Consider the following 27885-nt stretch of genomic DNA (forward strand, 5'->3'; position numbering starts at 1 on the left):
TCACTCACTATCAAGCATGAGCTTTTAAAAATCTCTTTACTAATCTAACTTCCACCAGGCCTTCCCTGGTGGCTCAAATAGTAAAGGATCTGCCTACGATGTGGGAGACCTGGGTTTGATCCCTGGGTTGGGAAGATCCCCTGGAGGAGAGCATGGCAACCCACTCCAGTATTCTCGCCTAGAGAATCCCATGGACAGAGGAGGCTGGTGGGCTACAGTCCATGAGTCACAAAGGGTCAGACACGACTGAGCAGCTAAGCACAGCATCAATCTAACAGGGGAGGAAAAAAATTCATTTAAATTTTAATTTGTTTGAAATTGAGGTTGACTTTTTCTTTCATATATTATTCACAGTTAAAAATTCTTACACCACACTCAGAGTACATATGAGTATTTCCTTATTTTTCTGCATTAAATTAAATCTAATCTGAGTGCCCCAAAGGACAAAAATAGGCAGGAAGCTCAATACCAGGTATCTGTCCTAGCTTCCAGGGTGGTGGAGAATCTGGACCTCTGCATTGTAAAGGCATGAGATTCAGTGCTGATGGCTCATTGCCCTGCAAGCTTGGGCAGGGGAAGCTCCAGGAAGAGTTAAGTCCATCTGGATTCCCACAACCTTGAAGGTCATGCCCAATTCTCACACTTAGACATAGCTTATTCAGGTCCAGCTACCTCAAGGGCATCAGAGTGGGTGCAGGTCCCCTCTGGCTCATATCTTTAACTACCTGTTATTTGCCCAAGATGCAAACCTCTAGTTCCTTTGATTTGACCAAGTTATAATTTGGGAAAGCTTTTATGTGGTGTGTAGAGGATAGAGAGGTGAAGGGACATGGCTGGGATGACCAGAGGTAACATGCATTTCAAAATGCTTCTCCCACTCTTTGGTCTCGGCTGCTGCAGCTCGAAGGCCTACCACCTTAAGAAATTGACCTGCGGTTAAAGTTTGGTTATCCGACCAAGTGAAAGAGAAAGTATAATTGGAATGCTAAAGCTAAAAGACAAAATACTACAGGGACTGGTCGAATGAGGCACCTAAAAATTTTATACCTCAGATTCAGGCACAGATTCCATGCAAGAACAACACCTAAACCCAAGCAAGCGGCTGTTGAAACATCCAGTTCCTCTTAAGGATTTCAACAATTAGTTGGGCAATAAATGTTCTGGCTTTTAAAAATAAAAATAATAAAAAAAAAAGCTTCTCCCAGTGAAATGAGCAGATATCTCAGATGATAAACAGCATAACTATTCAGAGCAGGATATAAATGTTAAAATCCTAAGAAATTACATATGGAATTATTGAACCATAAGTCATCATATTCCTTTTGTAACCAAGAAAAAAAATCACATTTTTATTGAGTCAGAAAAGAAATATAAAATCAGACTATGAATACCACCTCATTAGCAGACTTAGTGTCATGACTGTCTGGATTCACACCTCACAGCTCCATAGTTTTTTCATACACTGCTCTTTGAAAAAGCTTCACTTTCTACCAAAATGTCAGGGGATACAGTTTTAGTCAGTCGACGAATCAACAACTGTTCTAATCGCTTGGGGTGGTGGAGTGGATCCCAAACCCAGTCACAATTGCTTGCCTCCAAGGAGCATGTAGTCCTGTCATCAACTCTTCTTTCAGGTAAGGGCTTCCCTGGTAACTCAGACGGTAAAGTGTCTGCCTGCAATGCAGGAGACCTGGGTTGGGAAGACCCCCTGAAGAAGGGAATGGCTACCCGCTCAAGTATTCTTGCCTGGAGAATTCCATGGACAGAGGAGCCTGGCCGGCTACAGTCCATGGGATCACAAAGAGCTGGACTTGTGCCTAACACTTCAGGTAAGGTAGCTGAGTGACAAAGCCAAGTCCCCACAAAACCTGCTAACTGACCTATGTGCCTGTCTAACAGAGGTCAGTCAGGATAAGGGCCAACTGCCCTCATGGAAGACAAATGGGGAACTTGCAAGGAAACACATGAAGGCTGCTAATGCCCAACACGTTACAAGGCAACGCTGCCCGTGCAATGTGTGTGTCACGTGGGCTATAAAAGAATGTCAGTCAAGGAAGGAAATGGAAACCATTCCCAACATGGACAACCTCCCCTCCCCCACACAAGCTAGAGCTGGGGCAGTGGATACAAAAGTGGGCAAAGGAGAGCTGTGGGGGGAACGTGACCCTGAGAAGGCAGATCAGAAAAGAGGTCAGCTCCTGTACTTGGAATCTGTTGCTGGAAAAGAAAGGAGTGTTTAGATAGGACTCCCACAGAGCTGTTTTTACTGTTCCAAGCCTGCTTGGGGTCCTTTTGAAGTAGTCACTCCACAGAAATCTCACATCTCCTTTAAGATTCAACTTCATCTGAAGGCCCTGAAGAAACAAGGCCTCTTTTGAAAGAACAGAAGAGTCCAGAAGCTTCTGGGTTCAACAGGCCACTGTCTAAACTGACAACCTGCTCTCCAGCCCGAGGGATGATAGATAACACTTCACAGACTGGGAGAGAATTCCACGTCAGGAATGTCTGCTTCTGACAGCTCACTCTGATGGCCCTCATCCCCATTAACAAAAACAGATGTGTGCTCATGAGTAAAGTCAACATTCAAGGTCAATATACATTGCTCTCCGGCAATCTAGTTTGGCACTTCAATACGAGCAAATAGGCTATGAAGCGGAGTGGAACTTTTCTATAACACTGGTGTCAAATGACAGGACTCATATCTGTGTATCAGGTTAACTGTTACGTTAAATATCTATGGAATAGACTTTCTGTTTCATGGGGAATGATTTGAGCTATGGGAAATCTCCTGACATGGAATAGTTATTCTCTGTGAGCGAAACAAGAGAGTATGATATTTAAGAGCCTGAGTTTAAGTGCTAGTTCTAGTGCTTCCTTCCTATCTTTATAATCTTAGGCAAGTCATTTAACTTCAGTTAATGTTTCTAAATGGAGGGTCTGAGGGGTTTTGTTTGTTTGTTTGTTTTTGTTTGTTTGGCTGCACCGAGTCTTCATTGCTGTGCATGGGCTTTCTCTAGTTGCGGCTAGCAGGAGTTACTCTCTTGTTGCAGAGCACAAGCTTTAGAGACACAGGCTCAGTAGCTACAGCACACAAGCATAGTTGCCCCACGCCATGCGGGATCTTCCCGGACCAGGGATTGAACCTATGTCCTCTTCATTGGCCGAAGGATTCCTATCCACTGGACCACCAGGGAAGTCCTAAATGGAGATTTTAACAGTAGTTATTTCCTACCTTGTCAGCACTAAGCATAGAAAAATATGAGTTCATTCTAGGTTTATTCCAGGGCACTAGGGGAAGTAGTATGTTGGGACCAGCCCAACAATGAACCAACCTGAGGGAACCGTGCCACAGAAGAATAAGGAAAAATAAGACTCAGAAATAAGGTGGGGATCAAGGAGCTGATGCCGCTCGCAGGCAAAAGCTCAGATCCTAATCCTTGCGTGCTTTTCATTGCTAACATCTACTACCTTGTACATGCTCTAGAGATATCTGTTTTTTACAATCTCAGATAAAGATATACAATGCACAGTCCTCAATGTCAAACTTTCAGGACTTTCATGACTCTGTTTAGCTCTTCCGCTAGTGACAACCTTTCTCAGCAATTTCCTCAAGGCTCTGGTTACAACAACAGTCACTAATGCTTTTCCATCAGTCACATCAGTACTTCAACACTTGTTTTCAAGATGTTTTTCCATGATATACTTTTTACTGCTCCCAGCCCTTTGCCTGGGGGTGATGAGAAAGTCATTCTTGTTTTTCAAAGAAGCCCTGTTAATTATAGTACAGGCCTGTGCATAGCATATCCCCTACATATCCCCCTTTTTTATTTTTTTAAGCTTCTTTTTGGTGATTATTGTTAATCATAGAAGCCAAAGCAACAGTCGCTAATTGCTGTTGTTGTCCATCGACTTTCTTGGTGATTCGCCACCAGACTATGTAGAAACAGAAAAAAAGACATATAAAAATTAGCATAAAAGCAGCCATTGATCCTCTAATAGTTTTCAAGTGAGGAATGGGATTTAATTGAGAAATTCCATCTGCTACTGCTTCCAGTAGATTAGATCCATGCAAAAGGTGTAGTTTCTGAGAGAAAGTTTCCATAATCTCTTGCTCTAAGTTATTAATATCCAGAGATAGATTACTTTGATTTAAGAGGTGTTGTTTAACTTTGTCCCAATGAAATGAAGATTCACTATATTTGTGAGGAGTAACACAAAAAGAAGCAGTGTTCCAATCACACTTAAGATGAATCTGCTTCTGCAGATACTTACTTGATCACCTAGAAGTATAACAGCCTGTTGTAAGTCAGCCATTTGTGCAGCTAATTTTCCATCTATTTGTCTTAGGGTAGACCCGAGAACATCAGCGTCTTTATGCCATTCTTGCACAAAGGGCACGGTCTGTCCACTCTGACGTAACGCCGCTCCTGCTTACAGCTGCTGTAGCAGCTACAGCAATAACTCCTAACATGGCAGCAATTAACCACCCAATAAACCGGTCAGTGTGTTTTAACACTTTCTTAAGGATTTCTTCTACAATATAGACTGTGGGGCTATCCTGCCACGGTCTATTCATTTTCACAGGAACCCATACTCCAGATCTGGTTTTTAGAATATAAACAGAATAATCATTGTGAAATCGGAGAGAAGAATTGATACAAGCGTAAAAGGAACAATTTTGACAAGTAAGTAACCCACAAGAGGCATTATAAAAAGTAGGTCTTATCAAAAATATGAAAGGTAAAGGAGCACATGCTTTAATCCAATGGGTTGAATTTTTATCAAAACGTAAGGAATGACCGGATACTGAATTAAACTGCCCCTTCCATGCTGTTATGAGTTGGAAGGCAGCTGATATTCTCCACAATTCTGAATGTAAAGGCATATTAGGTAATTGAGGTAAGGGAGGGGAGAAACTCCCTCCATGCCAATATATAGAGCTATTAACAATGTTATTAATGGAGTCTAAAGTATTGTTTAACAATGTAGGCAAATCCAAGTTATTATTATCCAGAGTATCTCTTTTGGGACTCCAATCAATAATTTCTCCATCAGAAGTATTGGCCATAATATGTCCAGTATTAGCTTTACATAATTTCCATTGTAGCCAATGTTCTATTCCAGATTTTATAGAAATAATACAGTTAGGTAGATGGGGCGGAAACACAGTAGTATTTTCTCCTATGATATTAAAGGAAAATGATTCTAATAAGAAAAAATGAATTTTGTTCACTTGAGGTTCTTTAACTATAGATAGCCAACTTTGTAATCCTCTTTTAAGACAATGAGTTTCTGCTCCCATACATATAGGGGTAAGATCTGTTTCCACAGTATAATTAACACTAACATTTGAAAGTTGTCAGCCCTCTTCTGGTTTTACAGGAAGGCTTGGGTCAGGAGGTCCAGGTAACCAAGAAGAGTCATTTATGAAAACTGGAACAGAAGAATCCTCCCATGTAATTGGCCTTAATAGGGGAGGATTGGCACATATGCCCAATAAATATGATTGGCACCAACCGCGGTAGTTACCACAGACAACAGAGGCTAGAACAACGTAGCTGAGGTCAAAGGCTGTCCCTGTTCTTTGACCAATTTTTCCCCTTCAATGGTCAGTTTCTCCTGTTGACCCCAAGTGGGCAGTTTGGCTTTGCTGCTCCTTGGAGCCGGTTCGGGGCAGTTGCTGATCGTCAGTCTTGTTATCCCCATCACTGGCGGCTCTCCAGGAGGATCGATGTCAAACCATGTCCTCTTCTTTCCTTTCTTTGACATGTCTTCCTGGTATCCAATGGTGTTGTCCATCATCTGAAATGACAATAGCATAACCTTGTCCTCTCTTAAGTCTAAGGCCCTTACACCAATTGTTGCACCACTCCCTCAGGTTGGTTCATTGTTGGGCTGGTCCCAACAGTAGTATCCAAGAGGCTGGATACCTAAATTTGTCTTCATTCATCCTTTCATCAAGTTTTTATTGAGGACCTGCAATGTGACAGGTGGAGATGCAGCAGTAACGACAAAAGACACAACTGAAACTCATCATGGAGCTTATGGTCTCTTGATTCATCTGCCACCCTCCAAAGATGTGACCAGTTTCTCAGAGTTATTTCAACCTAAGAATCACCTTCCTGGGTGGCACAGTGGTAAAGAATCTGCCTGCCAATGCAGGAGACACAGGAGACACGGGTTTGATCCCCGGGTCAGGAAGATCCCCTGAAATAGGAAATGGCAATCTATTCCAGTATTCTTGCCTGGAAAAATCTCATGGACAGAAGAGCCTGGTGGGCTACAGTCCATGGGGTCACAAAGAGTTAGACATGACTGATCACACATGCAAGAAACCCCTGGCACTCTTATGAAAAAAAAAAAAAATGCAGATTCTAAGACCTCCCCTCATCCTACTGAACATCACATAGGATTCTGACTTTCTAGTCCTCCTTGGCAAAACAGGGAGCAGAGCAACCCCTACCACCATCATATTATGTCTTCCAAGAGAAATAGGATATGGGAAAGATCTATAGAAACAGTGAAGTCACTTTCCAGCATGTGGTACCCAGGCTCTCTCTAGAGACTCAGAGACACCAGCCAAAGGCCTGTAGTCCGTCCTGCGGGCCTCCTACCTCACCTCCTCTTTCTGGACTCTCTGGAAACATGAGTCAGAAGCCACCCATCCCCATTCTAACCTAATGAGCTAATGAGACTGAAAGTGGAACCAGGCCCAAGTCCACCACCAAGAGAAACAATTGCACTGTATTCTGGGAGTGCCTATTACAAAGCTTCTGAGGGCCAGTTGATGGCTATAAGTGGTGGTTTTCAAGGGACATGCCTGCCTTCACTTGGTACCTGCCCAAATGAGAGATGAACCCAAAGACTAGAGTGGTGAGCTGTAGGGCCGTATAAGTTCTCATCACCCAGCCCCTTCCCACCTCTCCAACTTTATCTGCCCCTGTTCCTCCATAAGTCCACTAGCCCTTGATTGCTTCTCCCCTTCTTTCAGTAATCAAACCCTCTGGTTTCCATCGGTCACAAAGCCATCTAGAATAATGACTGTATTTCCCAGCCCTCTTGCTATTATGTTCAATGAGATATTAACAGAAATGTCATATGGCTACAATACGACATTGTGGAACAGTCCACAATAAACAATTGGCATGTGTTTTATCCCTTTTCTATCCTGTGCCTTCCTCCATCCTGCTGCTTGGAAAGCAGATGTATTATAACAACTGAAGCTCTAGCCTCTGTTTCAGATGCTGAGAATGAGACATGTTAGGAGTCCTGGCGCCCTCAGCACTGTATGGAGCTGAATCTCTGCTTTAGTCTTGAACTGTCAACCTCTGGACTTTCGCGTAAAAGAGAAATATGCTTCTATCTAGTTTAAGCCAGTGTTATTTTTTAAAAATATTTTAATTTATTTATTTGGCTGCATTGGGTCTTGCGGCATGTAGGATCTTGTTCCCTGACCAGGGATCGAAACTGGGCCCCCTATATTGGGAGCACAGAATCTTAGCCACTGGATTACCAGGGAAGTCCCAAGCCAGTGTTATTTTGAGTTTCTATTACTCACCTCCAAAGTGAGACTTTACTGATACAGTGCTTAAAAGAACAGATTCTGGAATAGACTCCCTAGGCTCAATCACTTATTAGCTCATAGCCACAGGGATTTTGCTTCACTTCTTGGCCTCAGCAACAAAATGTAGATGCTAGGGACTTCCCTGGTGGTCCAGTGCCTAAGACTCCAAACTGCCAGTGCAGGGGGCCTGGGTTCAATCCCTGGTTGAGGAATTAGATCCCACATGCCGCAACAAAGGCCTAGTGCAGCCAAATAAATAAATAAAAATAAATAAAATGTAGATGATGAAGACAGCATCAACCATCTAGGATTGTTGTAGGAATGAGCTAGAATCTGTGAGCCTGAAAACATGTAAAGCCTGTTGCTGCTGCTGCTAAGTCGCTTCAGTCATGTCCGACTCTCTGCGACCCCATAGACAGCAGTCCACCAGGCTCCTGCATCCACAGGATTCTCCAGGCAAGAACACTGGAGTGGGTTGCCATTTCCTTCTCCACATGTAAGGCCTGGCACCCAGTAAACACCCAGAATAAAAGGGTGCCCCAAGGAAGCGAGACTGAAGGTTATTCTCTCAAATCAGAGGCAGGCTTTTTAGTGCTGCAGCAATACCAGAAATAGTATCTTTTTAAATTTTATGGAGTACTTTACAGGAATCTTTTCAACAGTTACATATGAACTATGTATTGTGTATGTAGGCATTATTACTTGCATTCCACAGAGAAAAAAATGCAAGCCCAGAGAGATTAAGCTATAAGAGACTGTGATAGGATTCACACTCAGGTTTTTTGCTTCCAAATTCCATACATTTTCTGACAGCCTTCAGTGGCTCTTAAATGCAAGTTGTTATATTGCTACATGTTCTCTTTTTCTGGATGCCTGACACATATACATTTTTTTTCTTTTGAACTTATTGTTTTGTATTGGTGTATAGCTGATTAATGATGCTCTAATAGTTTTGGGTGAACAGCAGAGGGATAAAGCCAAACATATACACGTGTCCATTCTCCCCCAAACCCTCACTCCCATCCAGGCTGGCACATAACATTGAACAGAGTTCCATGTGCTCTACGGTAGGACCTTGCTGGTTATCCCTGTTAAATATAGTGGACACATACATCTTTTGCAAAGGAATTCCCAGGCTGATTTTTCTATAAAACAAAATTTTAAAAAATTTTTTTAAATTTTTTGTAAAAAATCAAAAAGGGTGCCCAAATTCCCCAGGTCAGAAATTTTGTTTTCTGGTCACTGACAGCTCAGATGTGAATAGGCCAAGTATTTGATCCCATAAAATGTTAGCCCGGCACTGTACTTTAAAGAAAGGATTTGATCAGGGCTGAGCCCAGGAATGGTGGCGGAAGAAAAGCCTCAATCCATCCTGGCTGCAGTCTGGATAACAGGGCCTGATTCTGAGTGATATTTCGGTTGTCGCTGTTGCCATCGTTCAGTCACTGAGTCGTGTCTAACTCTTTGCAACCTCACAGACCTTAGCACGCCAGGCTCCTCTGCCCTGCACTGTCTCTACGTAGCAGGCCAGGCTCCTCCATCCTCCACTGTCTCCCAGAGTTTGCTCAGATTCGTGTCCATTGAGTAAGTGAGGCTATCTAACCATCTCATCCTCTGCCACACACTTCTCCTTTTGCTTCAATCTCTCCCAGCCTCAGGGTCTTTTCCAGCGAGTCAGCTCTTCGCCTCAGGTGGCCAAAGTATTGGAGCTTCATCTTCAGCATCAGTCCTTCCAATGAATGTTCAGGGTTGATTTCCTTTAGGATTGACCTCCTTGCAGTCCAAGGGACTCTCAAGCGTCTTCTCCAGCACCACAATTTGAAAGCATCAATTCTTCAGTGCTCAGCCTTCTTTATGGTCCAACTCTCACATCTGTATATGACTACTGGAAGAAATATAGCTTTGACTATATGAATGTCAGCAAAGTGATGTTTCTGCTTTCTAATACACTGTCTAGATTTGTCATAGCTTTCCTTCCAAGGAGCAAGCATCTTTTAATTTCATGGTTGCAGTCACCATTTGCAGTGATTTGGGAGCACAAGAAAATAAAATCTGTCACTACTTTCACTTTTTCTCTATTTGCCATGAAGTGATAGGACCAAATGACATGATCTTATTCTTTTTATTTTTTTTTTATTTTTATTTTTTGATCTTATTCTTTTTAACATTGAGTTTCAAGCCATCTTTTTCATTCTCCTCTTTCACCTTCATCAAGAGGCTGTCTTAGTCCCTCTTCACTTTCTGCCACTAGAGTGGTATCATCTACATACCTGAGGTTATTGATATTTCACCCGGCAATCTTGGATCCAGTTTGTGCTTCATCCAGCCTGGCATTTCGCATGATGTACTCTGCATATAAGTTAAATAAGCAGGGTGACAGTATACTGCCTTGACTTACCTCTTTCCCAACTTTGAACCAATTCCGTGTCCAATTCTAACTGGTGCTTCTTGACCTGCATACAGGTTTTTCAGGAGACAGGTAAGATGATCTAGTATTCCCATCTCTTTAAGAATTTTCCACAATTTGTTGTGATTCACAGAGTCAAAGTCTTTAGCATAGTCAATGAAGCAAAAGTAGATGCTTTCTGGAACTTCCTCCCTTTCTCCATGATCCAATGAATGTTGCCAATTTGATATTTCAGACTCACCTTAAAAGGGGCCCAGAGCTGAGCATCCGGTAGGAGTGAGACTTCCTGACAGCACATTTGTTTCCAATTGACAATTCTTTTAACAGAAGCAGTTTGAAAGCAGGACTGGAGGAGCTGCTGCTCACTGGAATGTTGTAGCCATTATCCAAGTTCCCTGAGGGCAGGGCAGGGGCTCGCATTGCATCTGGGGTGTGGGGTTAAGTTAGGGAACTTGCTTGCTCCAATGACTATGAAAGGTGGACAAAAATGCCATTGTCGAATATAGTTATCTGTGCAAACTTGAAGAAAGTACAGGAAAAAATCTTTCACATTTAGAGGATATGAATTGAATGTTATTGTAGCAGAAAACAGGAGTTGAGAACAGAAAGAAATGGTATAATGGTTCTGAGCTGTGAACACAGACCTGAGTTCAAAACTGAGTTCATTAGTTCAGTGATGTGGGCCCATTTCCTTAACCACTCAGATCCCCTCCCTCCCTTTATAAAAGGAGATTATAATATGCCTACCTCTGAGAGTGACTGTGAGATTGAAGAAAAATAGAGTTCCCCTGGTGATTCAGAGGTAAAGAATCCACCTGCCAATGTAGGAGACGTGGGTTCAGTCCTGATCCAGGATGATCCCACATGCCACGGAGCAGCTAAGTCTGTGTGCCACAACTATTGAGCCTATGCTCCAGAGCCCACATGCCACAAAACTTCTGAAGCCCACGTGCCCTAGAGCCCCTGCTCCACAAGAGAAACCACAGCAGTGAGAAACCTGTGCAGCGTAACTAGAAAGTAGCAACAACCCCTCCACAACTAGAGAAAAACCTGCGCAGCAACGAAGACCCAAGACAGCCAAAAAATAAAAAAAATAAAATTCTAAAGAAAAAAATATGTCCAATAAAAGGGGAGGTGTTCAATAAACACTCATTTCGTCCTTTTTAAAAATCAATTATTATTGGAGTATGGCTGCTTTACAATGTTGTGTTGGTCATTTCATCCTTTACTCATGAATCTTTCCCTCTTTTGTGACTGTGATTTGGACTTCATAGAATTCTAAGGCTCTGAAAACTTTGAGGAGCTTCAACTGCCTAATTTCAAGTTTCCTAGCTCTTCCCAGTCTTCCTGTCTGAGAGAGCCCAGCGGTAAAGATGGATCAAAACATCAGGCACATGACTTGACCTTTGCCCCATGGCCCAGCGTCACCCTCCATGTTCCACTGTCTCCACTGTCCTCACTGGGACAAGAATGGGATGGTCAAAAGCAAGGTGCTGCATGTGGTGTGGAGAATCAGGGCTTCTCAGGTGGTAAGCATGGTAAAGAGTCTGCCTGCCAATGCAGGAGACATAAGAGACTTAGATTTGATCCCTGGGCCAGAAAGATCTCCTGGAAGAGGAAATGACAACCCGCTCCAGTATTTTTTTTAATTATTTATTTATGTATTTATTTTTAGCTGTGCTGCTCTTGGTTGCTATATGCAAGCTTTCTTTAGTTGTGGCAAGTGGGGTCTACTCTCTAGTTGCAGTACATGGGCTTCTCATTGCAGTGGCTTCTCTTATTGTGGCGCACAGGCTCTAGGCAGCAGAGGCTTCAGTAGTTGCAGCTCACAGGCTCAGTAGTAGGCACACAGGCTTAATTGCTCCGAGGCATGTGGGATCTTCCTGGATCAGGGATTGAACAGGAGTCTCCTGCATTGGCAGGTGGATTCTTTACCTCTGAGACACCAGGGAAGCCCTGCTCCAGTGATCTTGCCTGGAGAATCCCATGGACAGAGGAGCTTGGTAGGCTACAGTCCTTGGGGTCCCAAAGAGTGGGACACGACCGAAGTGACTTGGCATGCATACACGTGTGGAGAATCAGGGAGGAATGTAGCTGTTTCTTGATTGTGCACCATACTGCCTGCAGAGATGAGTGCCTGGGACCTAAGGGCTTGGGCCTGGGGTCCAGCTTGAGGAGGCAGGAAGCTCCAGCGGCCAGGCTGGCACACCTCCCTGTATGGCCTGGGCACTCAGGTCCCTTGTGCACACAACCAGATGAAATCCGATGAAGGCTGAAGACTCTCCAAGCTCAAAGTTCCTCTGAGCCCGGCTGTAGAGAATTTCTATCTGCGGAAACTGATTTCTCTGTCCTTTGTTTGTTACTGTGGGCTACACTCCTGAATCTTATTTATGCTTTCTCTTGAAGAAAAAGTTGTGTAAGCCTACGGAAAGTTTCTTTCCTAAGGGATGGGTTCTGTGTAGGGGCAGCCAGGGGCCGAGGTGGGAGTTAACAGTGATGGAAGATGTTGGGAAAATGAAAATATCGACTTAGAACCAGTCACTCCAATCTCTTGTGTTTGACTTGGACAGGGAAGCCTGCCTACTTTGTCCTACTTCACAGGAAAATGAGGACAAAGAGAGGATAAGTGAGAGAAAGGTGAATTATGTATATCCCATTTGCCTCCAAGTCTCTATAGCCACGTCATTAAAAAGGCATACTGTATAAACCTTACACCCAAAGATGAGAGAAAAATATTAATTGAAAAGAACTTTTTATATCTTTGTGAAATTTGTTCTTTTCTTCACCTGTACAATTTTTTTTAATGAGAGAATTGATTAAAGAAAGAATTCCTTTTTCAACTCATCGGCTCTACATTTAGTCCTCTAAGAACTTCCACGGACGAATGTGAACACAACCCCAACGTGAACGCAACCCACACAAAGCCCCAAAGTGAACACAGCCAACCACAAGGAGTTGGAAAGAGTCGCTTTATATGATTTTCTACATAGAAAGGTAAAGGGCAATTGTACAATGTTATCTATCCTGATTCAATCCCAATATTTTCTCCAAAGAAGAGGGAGAAAGACCCAGAAAGGAGAGGAGTCCACTGCCCTGGAAACAGCTCTGGCTGCAACAACTATGGTGGCGTTTCTTGCCGTTTGTGGAGGGGTGACCATTATGCAGTCTGCTAGTGCCCCCTGTCGTCCACTTCCAGAAACTCACAGGGCAGGGTGAATGGCTAAACCTGAGCAAGTTATCTCAACACCCTGAAAACTTTTCAAAAGAAATCTCAAAATTTTGAAACTATGCTTCCAATTTGATTCACTGAAGGGCGGCTTATAGTCAAGTTATATTGTTATTTCTAGACATAGAGCGTTTTAGGAAGGCTCTTTAGAAAATATTTAGCCAGTTGTTTTCACCTAAATGTAGGTATTAGTTCTGAGAGATATTAGCAGTTACTATGTGAAACCAAAATGGGTTAGGAAACACTGGGTTAAGTAAACAGTAGTTAGGAACTTCCCTGGTGGGCCAGTGGTTATGACTCTGTGCTTTCAAGGCAGGAGGTATGGGTTCGATCCTCGGTTGGGGAATTAAGATCCCACATGCCACATGGCATGGCCAAAAAAAAGTTAAAATTTAAAAAAATTAACATTAATTAAATACTAGATAAGCAGGTTCTTTCCGGCTGGTCTTCTCAGATCATTGAACATGGATTGTGTGTCTCCCAAGGGGAAATGCAGTTTCTCAATATCATCTGACAACACAAACCACTTTATGTACGAATTTCTTGTAAGGCTAATATTTCAGAGAAGACTTCAGAAAAGTGCTCATTGAGTTCAAATGAATCTTTCTACAAATGAGGGTACAGTCTCAGAGAGGTGCCAGAGGCTGGGAGGCGGCAGAGCCACCATGAAGACCCACCAGGAGTCTCCCAGGCTCTGAGAGTTGCTTCTTCACCCGAGTGTCCATCCTCTTCCCAGAGCTGATCCTCAATATTCCTGCTTCCATAAAGTGTGTTTGTTTGTGGAATGCGAAATGGCATCGCCCTCAGCCAAGAACACTGGGCAAGAAACCCCTTTCAAGAATGCTCCAACTCTTTGGGAGGAGAAATTGCTTCTTTTATTTTCAATTCAATTTCACTCTCTCTTTTGAAGAACCTCATTGTTTTATTATGACAGAGGATGACATGGTTGGATGGCATCACCGACACGATGGACATGAGTTTGAGTAGGCTCCGGGAGTTGGTGATGGACAGGGAAGCCTGGCGAGCTGCAGTCCATGGGGTCCCAAAGAGTTGGACACGACTGAGTGACTGAACTGAACTGATTGTTTTATTTGAAAAAAAAAATATATATATATATATATTTAGCAAACACTTATGATGCACATGACTTTCTGGTTCTTGGAAGATTCAAGATGATATACCATGTTGGGTAAGAGTAAAGGCTTGGAGGTCAAATTCCAGTTATGAACATTTGGACAAGTTACTTATCATCTTTCCGCTCAAGATGTGGAAACAATCTGTCGATTGACAGATGAGAGGCTTAAGAAATTATGGTATATATATTGGGTTGACCAAAAAGTTTATTTGGGTTTTCCATATATTGGTCAACCCAATGTATACAATGAAATATTATTCAGCTTTAAAAAAAAAAAAAAGGAAATCTTGCCATTTGCAACAATGTGAATGAGACTGCAAGACATTATTCTAACCGAAATAAGCCAGACAGAAAAAAACTGCATAATCTCACTTATATATGGAATCTGAAGTAGTTGAATACATGGGAGTTAAGAATAGAATGGTGGTTAACAGGGGTGGGAAGGTGGGGAGAGTGGGGAGATATTGGTCAAAGTTACAAAGTTGCAGTTATGTAGTCTAGAGACCTAATGTTCGGGTTATAGTTAAGAATACCATAATGATTACTGGAAATCTGCTGAGACAGTAGATTTCCGGTGCTCTTGCTAACAATACCCAAAAAAGGTAACTATTAGAAAAGATATGTTAATTAGCTTAAATGCAGTAATCATTTCACTACATATGTTTATCAAATCACCATGCCATACACCTAAAACATTTACAAGTTTTATTTAAAAAATCAATTTATAAAATAAATAAGAAATTCAGAATCCCTGTCTATAAAACAGAGATAACACTAATCCCTCGTCTACAGAACTGTGTTGAGTGTTAAATTAGAGAATACAATTGTCCCTTGGTATTCATGTGGAATTGGTTCCACCACCCACTCACCTTCAACAGATACCCAAATCTGCAGATGTTCGAGTCCCTTATATAAATGCCTAGTACAGTTAGCACTCCGCACCCAAGGTTCTACATCCGTGCAGATTCAGCCAACCAGTTTGAAATCCAAGGTTGTTTGAATCTGCAGATGCAGAGCCTGGATACAGAGGGCTGACTGCGCGTGTAAAATTGTTAGTAGGGTGTCAGCGCCTGTAAGTGTTCAAAAAGTATTTGTGGCTACTATTATTATTGTTTTTGTTATCATGATTGTGGATATTATTATTGTTATTAAGATTCTTGTTACTATTACTATCACTGTTCCTGTCCTGAAGGACTTAATAGCCCAGTTGGTGATAGAAGACAAGCACAGTCAGAAACTTTCAAATAACAGTGTGAGGGACTGGAACAGAGATAGCAACTAGGTCTGGGGTCACTTGCCATGAGCCTGCAGTGGCTGCCTCAAGTGCTATGTGGAGAAGAATTCCAATGTTCTTGACAGTCTTGGAGAAAGAGCGCACCCATACCATTTGGTGATATTTTCCTGGGAATGAGGCGTATGAAGGAGGTTATACTGCACATATTTACCATTCTTAGAATAAATGATGAAATGCCAGAATAAAGTCATTTCTGTAGAAAATAAGATAGCTGGACCTTGGAGGATGAGTTTAATGTGCACAGAAGGAGATGAAGTAAGGGAAGGAAAGGTATCTGGCGCCAGGGATTTTGTTAGCAGATGTGCCAAGGATAAGATCCACATGGCCTATTTGGGTGGCAATAAGTAGACCAGTCTGCCCAAAGAAGGGTCTGATGCTAAAGATTAGCTCTACAAATATGGTCGCCAGAGCCATAGAGCTAGGGACCCAACATCAAATAAGCTTCTCCCATTGTTCCCATAAGTTCCTGCTTATGCACTGGGCCATTTGCCTGGATTTGAAGCTCAGACAATGTGGGTAATAGCAAGTCTCTAGCAGCATCTCGTCTCGTATGGAGCTGTTCAAAGGCTCTTTCCCATCATCCCTGCTCATGAAGACCATCCTTTCATGTTTAGTCCTTGACTGCTGTTCAGAGCCCACTATTCAACACGCACTTGGCCCTGCAGCCCCAAACATCTGACTCTCAGCAAACGCAACTGCACACATAGATAAAAAGTCATCTCTTGTGTGAAAACCATGTAAATCTTATTCATGTTGAACTGATTCTTGGTGCTTTTCAGGTCTACTACATCCTTCTACTTTTCTGTACAGTTTAATTTTTGAGAGTTTGATATTGAAACTCTAACTAAAGATCTTAATTTATCTATTTAAAAAATAATTGTAACATACAGTGAAACTGTATGCAACTTTGTCCTGTATTTTCCAAGTCTCCTGTAAATGTGTTATCACACTTTTATAATTTAAGAAAGAAAGAAAAAAAAAAGAATCCACCTGCCAGTGTAGGAGACATGGGTTCGATTCCTGATCTAGGAAGATCCCACGCACTTCAAAGCAACTAAGCCCATGAGCCGCAACAATTGAGCGGGTGCTCTCGAGGCCAGGAACTGCGATGACTGAAGCCCGATGCCCACCCTAAGGCCCATGCCTCTCCATGAGGGAAGCGTCTTAGATGAGAAGCCTGCACACCACAACTAGGGAAGAGCCCTCACTTGCTGCAACTAAGGAAAAACCCTCACAGTAATGAAGACCCAGCACAGCCAAAAATACATTTTTTAAAAAGTCATCAAAGATGAAAAATAAAGAATCAACCTACTAGAAACTGTAGTTCCCTATGCCTTCCCTCTGTTCAGAACTGGGCAAGCTCTGGGTGGGATATCAGAGGGATTTATTAAGAACCACAAATGAGGATGGGAAATTCTGAAATACTCCTGTTTTCAAAACTTCATAATGTGGCATAATGGGATCTTATTCATTTTTTGATGGAGTCTCTGCCTCTACCACAGAACAGAAACTTCTGTATTGGTTGGGACTTGTACGGTTACAAACGACAGAGCACTGACAAACTCGCTGAAGCAGAAGAAGGGGCCGTTACGAGGGATAATGTGACGCCTGTGAAACCCAAAGACAGGCATACGCCTGGGCAGACACTTGGGCACAGAACTCCAAGACCATCAGGGTTCCCGTTTACTCTTCTTGTCTCTGTACCTCCACTCCTTCACTTTCTTACCTACATTCTTCCTTTTAGCTGGCCACCACCTTTCTCCAGGTGGTGAAAAACACGGGGGTCGATAGCTCTTAAATGTACCAGTACAGCTACGTAGCTTTGGGCACCTAAGAGATCATCTTCACAGTCTCTCTGGTTCCAAGGTGAAAACCCCCCTAGGAGGACTCAGTGAAGCAGTGTTAAGTCAGACAGACTCCAGAGAGCCCTCAAACAACATGGCAGCTCCTATGGAACCACAAAGACGGGTGAAGAATGAGGAAACTTCTGGAAGAAAGCGGGTGAGGTGCTGGGCACACAAAACTAGAGGTACCTGTAACACCTTCTCTTATTTGTTTTGTCATGCCAGCTCAGCTTTGCAATCAACCAACAATTCCATTCATTTCATAAGCATTTAATAAACAATTACTGACTGTATGCTGTGTGCCAGGTACTACGCTGGGTCCTAAGGATGAAACGACAACCACGATGCTCTCAGAATGCCAGACATTCAGAGATGCAGATACAAAGTAGACTTGGTTTAGGACCTCTAGGAGCTTACCACTTAACTGAAGGCAGAAGACTGCATTTGGAGAATCACGAAGGGGTAAGCTGTGTGCTATGGACGATGAGGGTACATGAAAGTGAGTGGGGTCAGTGAGGCCTGGAACATTCCTGAGAAGCATCTTGGAGAGGGTGATATTCCAACAGGGTCTGTAAAGGGTGAGGAAGTTTTTGTTTATGACTACATGTGTTTAAAGTGCAGGATTTTCACGGCATCACAGTAAGTGAGGCCTCTGCTCCTGGCTCTCTGCATCTGGAGGCCTTCCGGAATGCAGCTGGCGGCCAGTGGCCCTGTTCCCCTCTCAGAGACGGGACTACCACCCACAGCTCTCTGATAGCCTAGTGTTTTATTGCCATGGCCTGTTGGATCAAAGCCTCTGAGTCTGAGGCAAGTTCAGAATAATTTCCTTCAAGGATTAACTCATCTTTCTGGGCTTGGGGAGCTACACAAGCAACATCTGGTACAGCCTGCAGAGGGGTGCTTCACCCAAGGAGTCTCAGATTTCAACATGTGAGCCATCCTGCTGAATAACATCATCGACAGGAAACGGCACTCAGAGACCTCGTCTCGTCGTAACAAGAGCTCTGCGTAATGCCCCGTGGTCATGTTTTGCACATGACCATAATAAACGGTGCAAACGGTAACAGGTTTATCACTTTGTCTCTTGCCAAAGGGACTGAATTCCACACTGATGGGGTGGAAATCCCCTCTGAGTGTCTTCTGGGGTCATCCCATAGCCCGTGGTAGCACTCTTAACCACCCCATCCTATGCATGCACCGGCATGTAGGCGCACGTGTTAATGTGTCACAGGGAATCTCTCAGTCACTTCCTTTTCTCAGAGCCCATTCTCACCTCCCTGTCTGCCCAGGTATCCTGGAAAACCCTTGGCTGGGCCCCTTTCCTTGCTCTTGGGTAAATCTTGGCTTTATTCCGCCACACTGTGGTTTTGATATCTCTGGCTCTTCCCTCTGCATCCTATAGGTCAGTCCCGTCACTCCCGGAGTTCTCTTCAAGGTCAAGATTTCACCATGCTCTTAAAGGTAAAACACTGCGGCTGTTGGGTGTTACATGTTTATCATCTACAGGAGGACTACTCTCATCATGCGAGACTCACCAATGAGGAAAAGGAAACTGTGTGAACTGCCCAGGTTACAAGACAGAAACCCATGTCCATCTCACTTCTAAGACTGTGCTCATTTTAAGGGATAAACATGGGAAACCCAGAACATGGTCACAGGAGTCCCACATGGAATCCCTACTTCCAAGAGGGGCAGGGAGGAGGAAAGAGAAATAAGGACAATGCTACCCAGAGCAGTGACTCTGAGTTCAAAGGAGGAGAACCTTGAGACATGGTGAAGTGTGTCTAAGGCCACAGTTGGCAAATATTGAGACCCCTGGCATGAAGAAGGTGACTGGCAAGTATGGTTAGGAGAAGCTTCAGTTGAGTGATGGGTCTGGAAGAGGTTAAGTAGTGGGTAGACTCCAAACAAAAGGAAAGGGCCACCAGACAGATGAATAAAGTGAGAGACTGTTATATATCTATTAAACTTGAAACTTGGAGAAGGGGAGAGTACCGAGAAATTGTTTTGACAAGTCCTTCAGGTGATTCACATACACACTAAAGTTTGTGAACCACTGCTAGGGCAGAGTTCCTCAGCCTTGGTTCCACACCGGAATCACTTGGAATAATGATGCTTCTGCTCTATTCCTGAAATTGATTTAGCTGTTCCAGGCATTAGGGATGTACAAAGCTCTCCAGGTGACTCTAATGTGTAGCTACAGTTGAAACTACTGCTATCTCAAAGAGGATGGGGAAGCAGTGAAAATAGCAGTGATGCAGAGGATTAGCTGTGCCAGGCATTGTGCTGAAGATACAAGAACATGCTTTTGAAGGGACTTCCCTGGCAGTCCTGTGGTTAAGAATCCGCCTTCCAGTGCAGAGGACACAGTTCAATCCCTGGTCAGGGAACTAGGATCCCATATGCCATGAGGCAACTAAGTCCTCAAACTACTGAGCAACTACTGAGCCCCCCTGCTCTTAGAGGCTGAGAGTGGCAACAAAAACCCAACACAGTCAAAATTTTAAAAAATTTTTTTGATAAACAAAAGAAGAACATACTTTGCAAATGTCATTAATGGGCATAAGGAAAACCCAACATGCTCCCCAATACCTTATGGGCTTTGCTTCAGTGAATCTTTATGACAAGTCTATGAGGCATGTAATATCGTTATTCCCATTTTACAGGTGAAGAGACTGAGACTCCAAGAAGTTACCTGACTTTCTGGGGTGTCAAAGCAGGACCTTGAAAATCAAATCTTTGACTCCAAAGTACTGATTCTTTTTTTTTAACTGCAATAAAATATACACAATGTAAAAATTGCCACTTTCACCATTTTGAAACGTACAGTTTTAGTGGCATTAAGTATATTCACAATGTTATGTAACCATCACTACAATTCATTTCCAGAACTTTTTCTTCATCCCAAACAGAAACTCTGTACCCATTAAACAATAATTCCCCATTCTCCTCTCCCCGCACCCCCACCCTGCCCCGCTCCGAGCTCCTAGTCATTTCTATTTTTTGTCTCTATGAACGAACGTATACATTCTAAATCACGGTTTCCAGATAGGCCCAAAGAAAAAATGGAGATGCTGAAATTGATCAAATTTCTCCCTTGAATAAGGGTATTTCTGTGTTAGATGAGGCTCCCACCTCAAATCTAAATACTGAACAATGTGTGAAGTGAAAGTCTTAGTCACTCAGTCATGTCCAACTCTTTGGAGTCCCATGGATTGTAGCCCTCCAGGCTCCTCTGTCCATGGAATTCTCCAGGCAAGAATGCTGGAGTGGGTAGCCATTTCCTTCCTTCTCCAGGGGATCTTCTTGACCCAGGGATCAAACCCAGGTCTCCTACATTGCAGGTGAATTCTTTACCATCTGAACCACCAGGAAAGCCCAATTCCCACCAAACAGCCGATGTTCTCTTGCCTCGGTGCCACAGCACAGGTGAATCCCTTTTCCCACCTCGCCTCTACTGAGCAAACTCTCCTCCTTCAAGTCTCCTTCTGAGCATGACCCTCCCTGAGGACCCAAACCAAGCTCTTCAACTAGCATGGTCCCACAGACCCAGCTTTGCAAACTAGTGTTAACTCCAATCACCTACATGTCTTATTAAAACATAGATTTGGATTTAATGAGTCTGAGTTGGGGCCCTAAGACTCTGCATTTCTATCAAGCTTCCCAGTCCCTTGAGCAGTGGGGTCAGAAAGGGTAGTACTTCACCACTGCACATTTTTCTTTCTTTAGTGTTTCTTTGGCTGTTTCTCCTCTCCACTATAAATACCTTGAGGGCAGAAAGCCATCTCCTTTATTGTTATATTCCAGAACTTAGCATGGTGCCAACCCAGAATAACTCTCAATAAATGTTGAATGGATGAATAAATAAATGAGCTCACAGGTTGGAATGATAAAAAAGAACCAGATCTGTGAAGAGCCTGGTAAACCATACTAAGGAATTTGAAATTTATCCTGAAGCTATGGGGAGTTACTGAAGGATTTTAAGAGGCTGATATAACACATGTGTATGTATGTGCGGTGTGTAACATGTGTTGGAAAGAACCAAGAATGAAATCAAGGAAGCCACAGTGAGCTATTGCACTAGTCCAAGCAAATAATTATGAAGGCCTGCACTAAGATAGTGATGGTGGGAATGGGAAGGAGGAAGAGGATTCATGGCCATAGAGATGATTAACGACACAGTCCCCATTTGCTTCCCACAGACCCAGTTTATTCCTGGCACACTTATTAATAATGTCACTTTTATTTACAGAATGCCCTGGTTTGGATGATAATTATCTTTTAACCCTGTACATAGGAGATGAAGTTAACAGAACATGAGGTGGGGGTGAGGAGCAGAGTGTTTCTACCTTGAGCGACCCAGTGAATGGTAATACCATTTACCAAGCAGGCAGTCCAGAAAAAGCAGTGGGAGAAGAAGTTTCTCTTTAAAATAAAAATAGTTAAGTTAACAAGTGCTAAACTGGGTGTGGGGAAAGGGAACCCTCCTACACTGTTGGTGGGAATGTAAATTAGTTCAAGTCTCTATGGAACAGTATGGAGGTTCCTTAGAAAACTAAAAATAGAATTACCAGAAGATCTAGCAATCCCACTCCTGGGAAATACCCACACAAAGTTATAATTAAAAAAGATATATGCACCCCTATGTTCGTAGCAGCATTGTTTACAATAGCCAAGATATGTAAGCAATCTAAATGTTCATCAGCAGATGAATGGATAAAGATATGATACATATATGCAATAGAATACTACTCAGCCATTAAAAAGAACAACATAATACCATTTGCTGAAGAAGGAAATGGCAACCCACTCCAGTATTCTTGCCTGGAGAATCCCCATGGATGGAGGAGCATGATGGGCTACAGTCCATGGGGTCACAAAGAGTCGGACACGACTGAGTGACTAACACAACGCCATTTGCAGCAACATGTATGCAACTAGAGATTACCATATTAAGTGAAGTAAGTCAGAAAGAGAAAGACAAACACCATATGAAATCACTTATATGACACAAATGACTCACAAAACATAGGGTCTGTTACAAAACAGACTCGCAAACATAGAGATTAGACTTATGGTTGCAGAGGGATAAAGGGAAAGGGATAGACTGGGAATTTGGGGGTGGTAGATGCAAAATATTACATTTTTGAATGGATAAACAACAAGGTACCACTGCATAGCAATATTGAGTCTCCTGGGATTAAACCATAATGGAAAAGAGTATTTTTAAAAAAGAATATATATGTATGTGTAAAAATAAGTCACTTTCTGTACAGCAGAGATTGGCACCAAGTTGTAAACAACTGTGCTTCAATCAAAAAAATAAAAATAAAACATAGTTAAGTCAATGACAAGTATTCAGTAAATTGCACTAAGAGCATCACAAAAATCACAAAGGAGACACAGAAATGGCTGAAGTCTGGGGAATTCTGAGGGAAAGGGTTATCCTTCTACTCTGAACCTCGGAAGCTAATTAGTCTCAGGACCGTTCATTAGGAAACCTGCCCTCATCTGCCATTCACACTGACTGCAGATGGAATTCGAAATGGCCAATTCCAACTTTTGTTTCTCAGTTATTTTATTCCTTTCAAGTCACTGCCACATCTGCTCCCAACAGCTAAAGACTTTTGAGTATCTTCAGCATTAACTGGATCCAAGCTGACCATGGTCGTTCAGACAGTCAAAATAACGGCATTGCACGCCACGGCCTGGTGAACCGAGTCTACTCACAAGAACACGTGCCCTGGTTTGAGCCAAAGGTCAGGGAACACCGGAATGTTCTACCACCTTTATAAGCCCCGTGACCCAAAATCCTAACTAATCTCTATTCCTACTTGCCAGCACCTCAGCTCTTTCTTCCTCCTACAACATGTCAACAACTGGGTAATTATTTAATAAACTTCAGAATATACCTTTGCTTCTTCTCCTGGCCAGAGAGACCAGGGATTTTCCCGGTTTCAGTTTCAAGGTGGCTCTGACTTCAGAGTTCCAAGTGCAGTCAAGCAGAAGAATAAATTCACTAGCTAGAGCCTTTGGGGGGAACTTTCAAACAAAACTGTGGCTTTTCAAGTATTAAGAGGAAATGACAGACTGAACTAAGCTCAGTATTCATTTTAATACACGTGTTAAAGGTTATGTTAGCAGCTGTCAAATCGCTGGCCAACCCTAACTACATCACTCTTCGCCCTAAATCAGATATCTTGAGTGGTACCCGAAACTTGCTTCTCTGGTCTGACCCTGAGCAATAGGGTTGTTCTGGAAGGTGAATTTTGTCTTCCAGGCATTCCTATCCCTTGAGCTAATATTAGCCTGATGAGTAAGAGAGCTGGAACCCACGACTCCGAGCCCTGAGACCCTTCTGCTGCTGCTAGAGGCTCTGAGAACTCTACATCCTACATCCACGTCGCCTGCCGGAGGTCGAATGCCAAGCCCACTGGTCTGCCAGGTGTGAGGACTTCTGTTACCCAGTTGGGGGCAGCCTAAGTGGTCTCTCCTCTTCTCCCTCCTATAACTGCATCCTTGGCTAGTAGAGAGCAGATGTTTCGAGCCCCAAGCCTGTCTTATTGCACCAACCAGAAGCAAGAGATACCAAGAGCTCAGAGACCTAGGAAACCACCCTCAGAGCCACTGGAGCCTTGGGCATATGGAGAGTTACCCCTAGCCTGCAGCCCCGCTGCCCCATGGACTCCTTAGCCATTTTCGTCACTACCCGGCGGCCGTGCATGGCATGGGATAGCTCCTCCCAAACTCCCCCTGAAGACCGGCGGGCACCGCAGCCCTGCCTCCGAGTGCCCCCACTGCCCCTCCCTGCCACCCCGCCCAGCCGCCAGTCTCGGCAGCACAGAGCACTACCAGGATTCACTCTTTTGAAGCAGCAAAACAGGCACTGCATTTTCTAAACTCGCTAGGTTAGGGATTTCACCCCCTCAAGGCCTTGTGTGGTGTGATCCTACAGACGCTGATAAGTTAACTCATACTCACGTGGGAACAGATGATAACTACATGGTCCTGGTGGGCAGGCTGACTGTCGGGGTCACATCCCTGGGTTTGGTCCAAGCGTCATCACTTGGGTGGTACCTGCCGGGTGACAACCTCACAGTATGCACCTTCATTTCCTTGGTGGTAAAATGGGGCTAATTATGAGATGATCGCCTTCTCACATCGTCTTTGCCGTGGTTGGATGCTCAGTCAGTATTAACAGGACATGAGTAATAATGCAAGCAAGTAAAAACATGTTCTTGGTGGTTAAGCAAAAGTCCCTGGATACCTGAAAAATACTGAAAAAAAGTGAACACTGTCTCCCCATAGGTAAATCCAATTTTGTCCTTTTCAAAATGAAAAAAGGATTTTGTGGACAGTGAAAGTATTTGATACGATGCTACAATAGTGGATACGTTTCAGTACACATTTGTCAAAACTCATGGAATATGCATCACACCCAGAGTGAACCCTCATGGATGCTGTGGGTTATGGTGTAATGATGGATCAAGGGCCTGTATCAAGGTAGGCCATCTTTAAAGCCTATTATTTCTCTTTTTTTAATATAAATTTATTTATTTTAATTGGAGACTAGTTACTTTACAATATTGTAGTGGTTTTGCCATACATTGACATGAATCAGCCACGGGTGTACATGTATTCCCCATCCTGAACCCACTCCCACCTCCCTCCCCATCCCATCCCTCTGGGTCGTCCCAGTGCACCAGCCCTGAGGGCCCTGTCTCATGCATCCAACCTGGACTGGCGATCTGTTTCACATATGGTAATATACATGTTTCAGTGCAATTCTCCCATATCATCCCACCCTCGCCTTCTCCCACAGAGTCCAAAAGACTGTTCTATACATCTGTGTCTCTTGCTGTCTCGCATGTGGGGTTATCATTACCAGCTTTCTAAATTCCATATATATGCGTTAGTATACTGTATCGGTGTTTTTCCTTCTGGCTTACTTCACTCTGTATAATAGGTTAAGCCCATTATTTCTAAGTTATGTTTCTCAAAGCTGGAATCTCTCTCTCTCTGTGCCCCCTGTTCCCCACTCACTGGTCATTCCACACTGACCACCAAGCTGTAAGGTCACGGAGGACCAAAAGCCTGTGAATTCCCCTGGGTTCTGTAATGAGTCAGCTTGCCAGAAAGAGGAAAGGGAATATGGTGATTGATGACTGATGTCTATAAAAGCAAAATGTTCTCAGATCGTAAGGAAGTGTAAGTGAAGTGGCAGGCCTTCAAAGAGATCCCAAAAGAGAAAGTGGATAGAAAACGGACAAGATTAGAAGAGGCAGAGACAGAAGTGCAAGATCACAAAGAAAAACCCAAGAGAGAATGAGAAAAGCTATGACCAACCTAGACAGCATATTAGAAAGCAGAGACATTACCAACAAAGGTCCATCTAGTCAAAGCTATGGTTTTTCCAGCAGTCATGTATGGATGTGAGAGTTGGAACATAAAGAAAGCTGAGTGCTGAAGAATTGATGCTTTTCAACTGTAGTGTTGGAGAAAACTCTTGAGAGTCCCTTGGACAGCAAGGAGATCAAACCAGTCAATCCTAAAGGAAATCAGTCCTGCATATTCATTGAAAGGACTGATGCTGAAGCTGAAATTTCAATACTTCGGCTACCTGATGTGAAGAAGTGACTCATTTGAAAAGACCCTGATACTGGGAAATATTGAAGGCAGGAGGAAAAGGGGATGACAGAGGATGAGATGATTGGATGACATCACCGACTCGATGGACATGAGTTTGAGAAAGCTGCAGGAGTTGGTAATGGACAGGGAGGCCTGGCGTGCTGTAGTCCATGGGGTCACAGAGTCAGGCATGACTGAGTGACTGAACTGAACTGAGATGGAGATGCTCTTGACCATGGACAGGAGGAGAGCGGGCACCAGAGAGGAGGTGGTAGAAGACAGGGATGGGGTTCTGTTTGCAGAGAGGGGAGCAAACAGCCTCGCCCTCCCCGCCTTGGGAGCTTAGATAAAAAGGGGAAGGAAGAGGGGTTTGTAGAAGAGCAGTGACACAGTCAGCTGGTCTCTGCCCCATACCCTGTACTGCAGAATCCACATGATGAATGAATGAGTTGCCCAGAAAAGGTGAATTTACCATCAGTACCCCCAGTTTGGATGAAAGGGCGAAATAGCTGGGAAGATTTTCCAACCAAAAATGCTGAAGTAAAGAGGTTCCAAAGGCAAGATGACAGCATTCGTCAAATCACAGATGCAGTTCCCATGGGTGCCACCATTCCCACGTACAGGATTTCTCCTGCAGATGTCCTTGCAACCGTGTGAAATGCTGTATGTACTAGGTCATTCACTTGTAATTGCAAAGTGTGGAAACCACATGACTGATCATCAAACAGGGGACTTGTCAGATAAAGGATGGCACATGGAATACTATACAGGGGTAAAAAACAGAACAAAGAAACACGAAGAAGCTCTCTATGTATTAGTAAGGACGTATCTCCGAGACACACTGCCTAGTCAAAAAAGGCAGGCTCAAAACTGTTTGCAAGGTATGCTACATTCGGGAAAGAAATTAAAAGGGAAATCATTTTAAAGGTATGTTTCTGCTTGTATTTTCATTGAAAGGGGCTATCTGCCAGAAGAGGGGTGAATTAAGTGTGGGAAGAGGCAAGTACAAAGGCTCTTCACAGAGGACCTTTTTATACTGTTTTGATGTTTGAATCGCATCAATATATGACTGATTCAAAATTTTAAAAATAAGAAAACATGATTCAGAGTTGAAGGACTGCGAGTGAGGAACGGCTGAATGGCCGCTTATCTAGAAATTATCTTTCCACCCCAGCACAGTAAGTCCAGGAAACAATAGTTTGCTATATCTGCATATTAGAACTCTTGAGTGTTTGTATAAATCGGGGCTCTTCTAGGAATAAGCATGAGAAATCCAGCCCGCGTCTACCAAAGTTAAAGAAAGACTCACGTAACTGGAGAGTCCAGAGGTGGAGCCGGCTCCGGGGATGGAGGGCTTTGCGCATCACTGAGGGACTGCCTAGGCTGCAGGTTTCCCAGGCATCATCTCACCGCACCCTGGCCCAAACCACAAGGCAGATGGCTGGTAGCCCCGTCAGCATTTTCCAAGCATCGATTCTGTAGGTTGCCACCACCCCCAACGCGACTTTGGCATCCTGCTGCCCTTCATTTTAGAAGATGGATCTGCTGGGGGTGACCCAGGAGCATCAGAAACTTCTCCTCCAGGGCTTGAGGCTGCGGTTGCTTGCTCTCTTGTGCAACAGACAGGATGCAGATGTATGACATTCTGGCCTGGAGAATGCGGGGCATTCAGAGCCAGACCAAGAGTATGTGTGTGGGGAGACGGCTGGGCTTACAGGCTTGCCAGAATCAAGCAGTGGGAGAGAGTGAAGACCACTTATCTTCCTCCCACTGCCCCTTCCTCATTC

At 43.5% G+C, this 27885-nt stretch overlaps 1 protein-coding gene across 5 annotated transcripts; it reads right to left on the reverse strand.

Moving 5' to 3' along the window:
• Positions 1-284: 284 nt before the first annotated feature.
• Positions 285-27865, reverse strand: LOC133043994 (endogenous retrovirus group K member 18 Env polyprotein-like). Of its 5 annotated transcripts, XM_061125523.1 has the most exons (5): positions 27408-27865; positions 24452-24747; positions 20166-20241; positions 17888-18039; positions 285-5802 (listed from the first exon to the last, which is right to left on the reverse strand). In XM_061125523.1, exon 5 carries the CDS (start codon positions 5300-5302, stop codon positions 4373-4375), a length of 930 nt encoding a protein of 309 aa, XP_060981506.1. In that variant the 5' UTR covers positions 5303-5802; positions 17888-18039; positions 20166-20241; positions 24452-24747; positions 27408-27865; the 3' UTR covers positions 285-4372. The 5 variants fall into 5 exon arrangements, with proteins under 5 accessions (XP_060981506.1, XP_060981508.1, XP_060981509.1 ...); XM_061125525.1 differs by lacking the exon at positions 17888-18039; XM_061125526.1 differs by lacking the exons at positions 17888-18039; positions 20166-20241 and having other exon boundaries at positions 24452-24737.
• Positions 27866-27885: the final 20 nt, after the last annotated feature.

This window comes from Dama dama, chromosome 22, assembly GCF_033118175.1.
Source record: "Dama dama isolate Ldn47 chromosome 22, ASM3311817v1, whole genome shotgun sequence".
NCBI classification, from domain to species: Eukaryota; Metazoa; Chordata; class Mammalia; order Artiodactyla; family Cervidae; genus Dama; species Dama dama.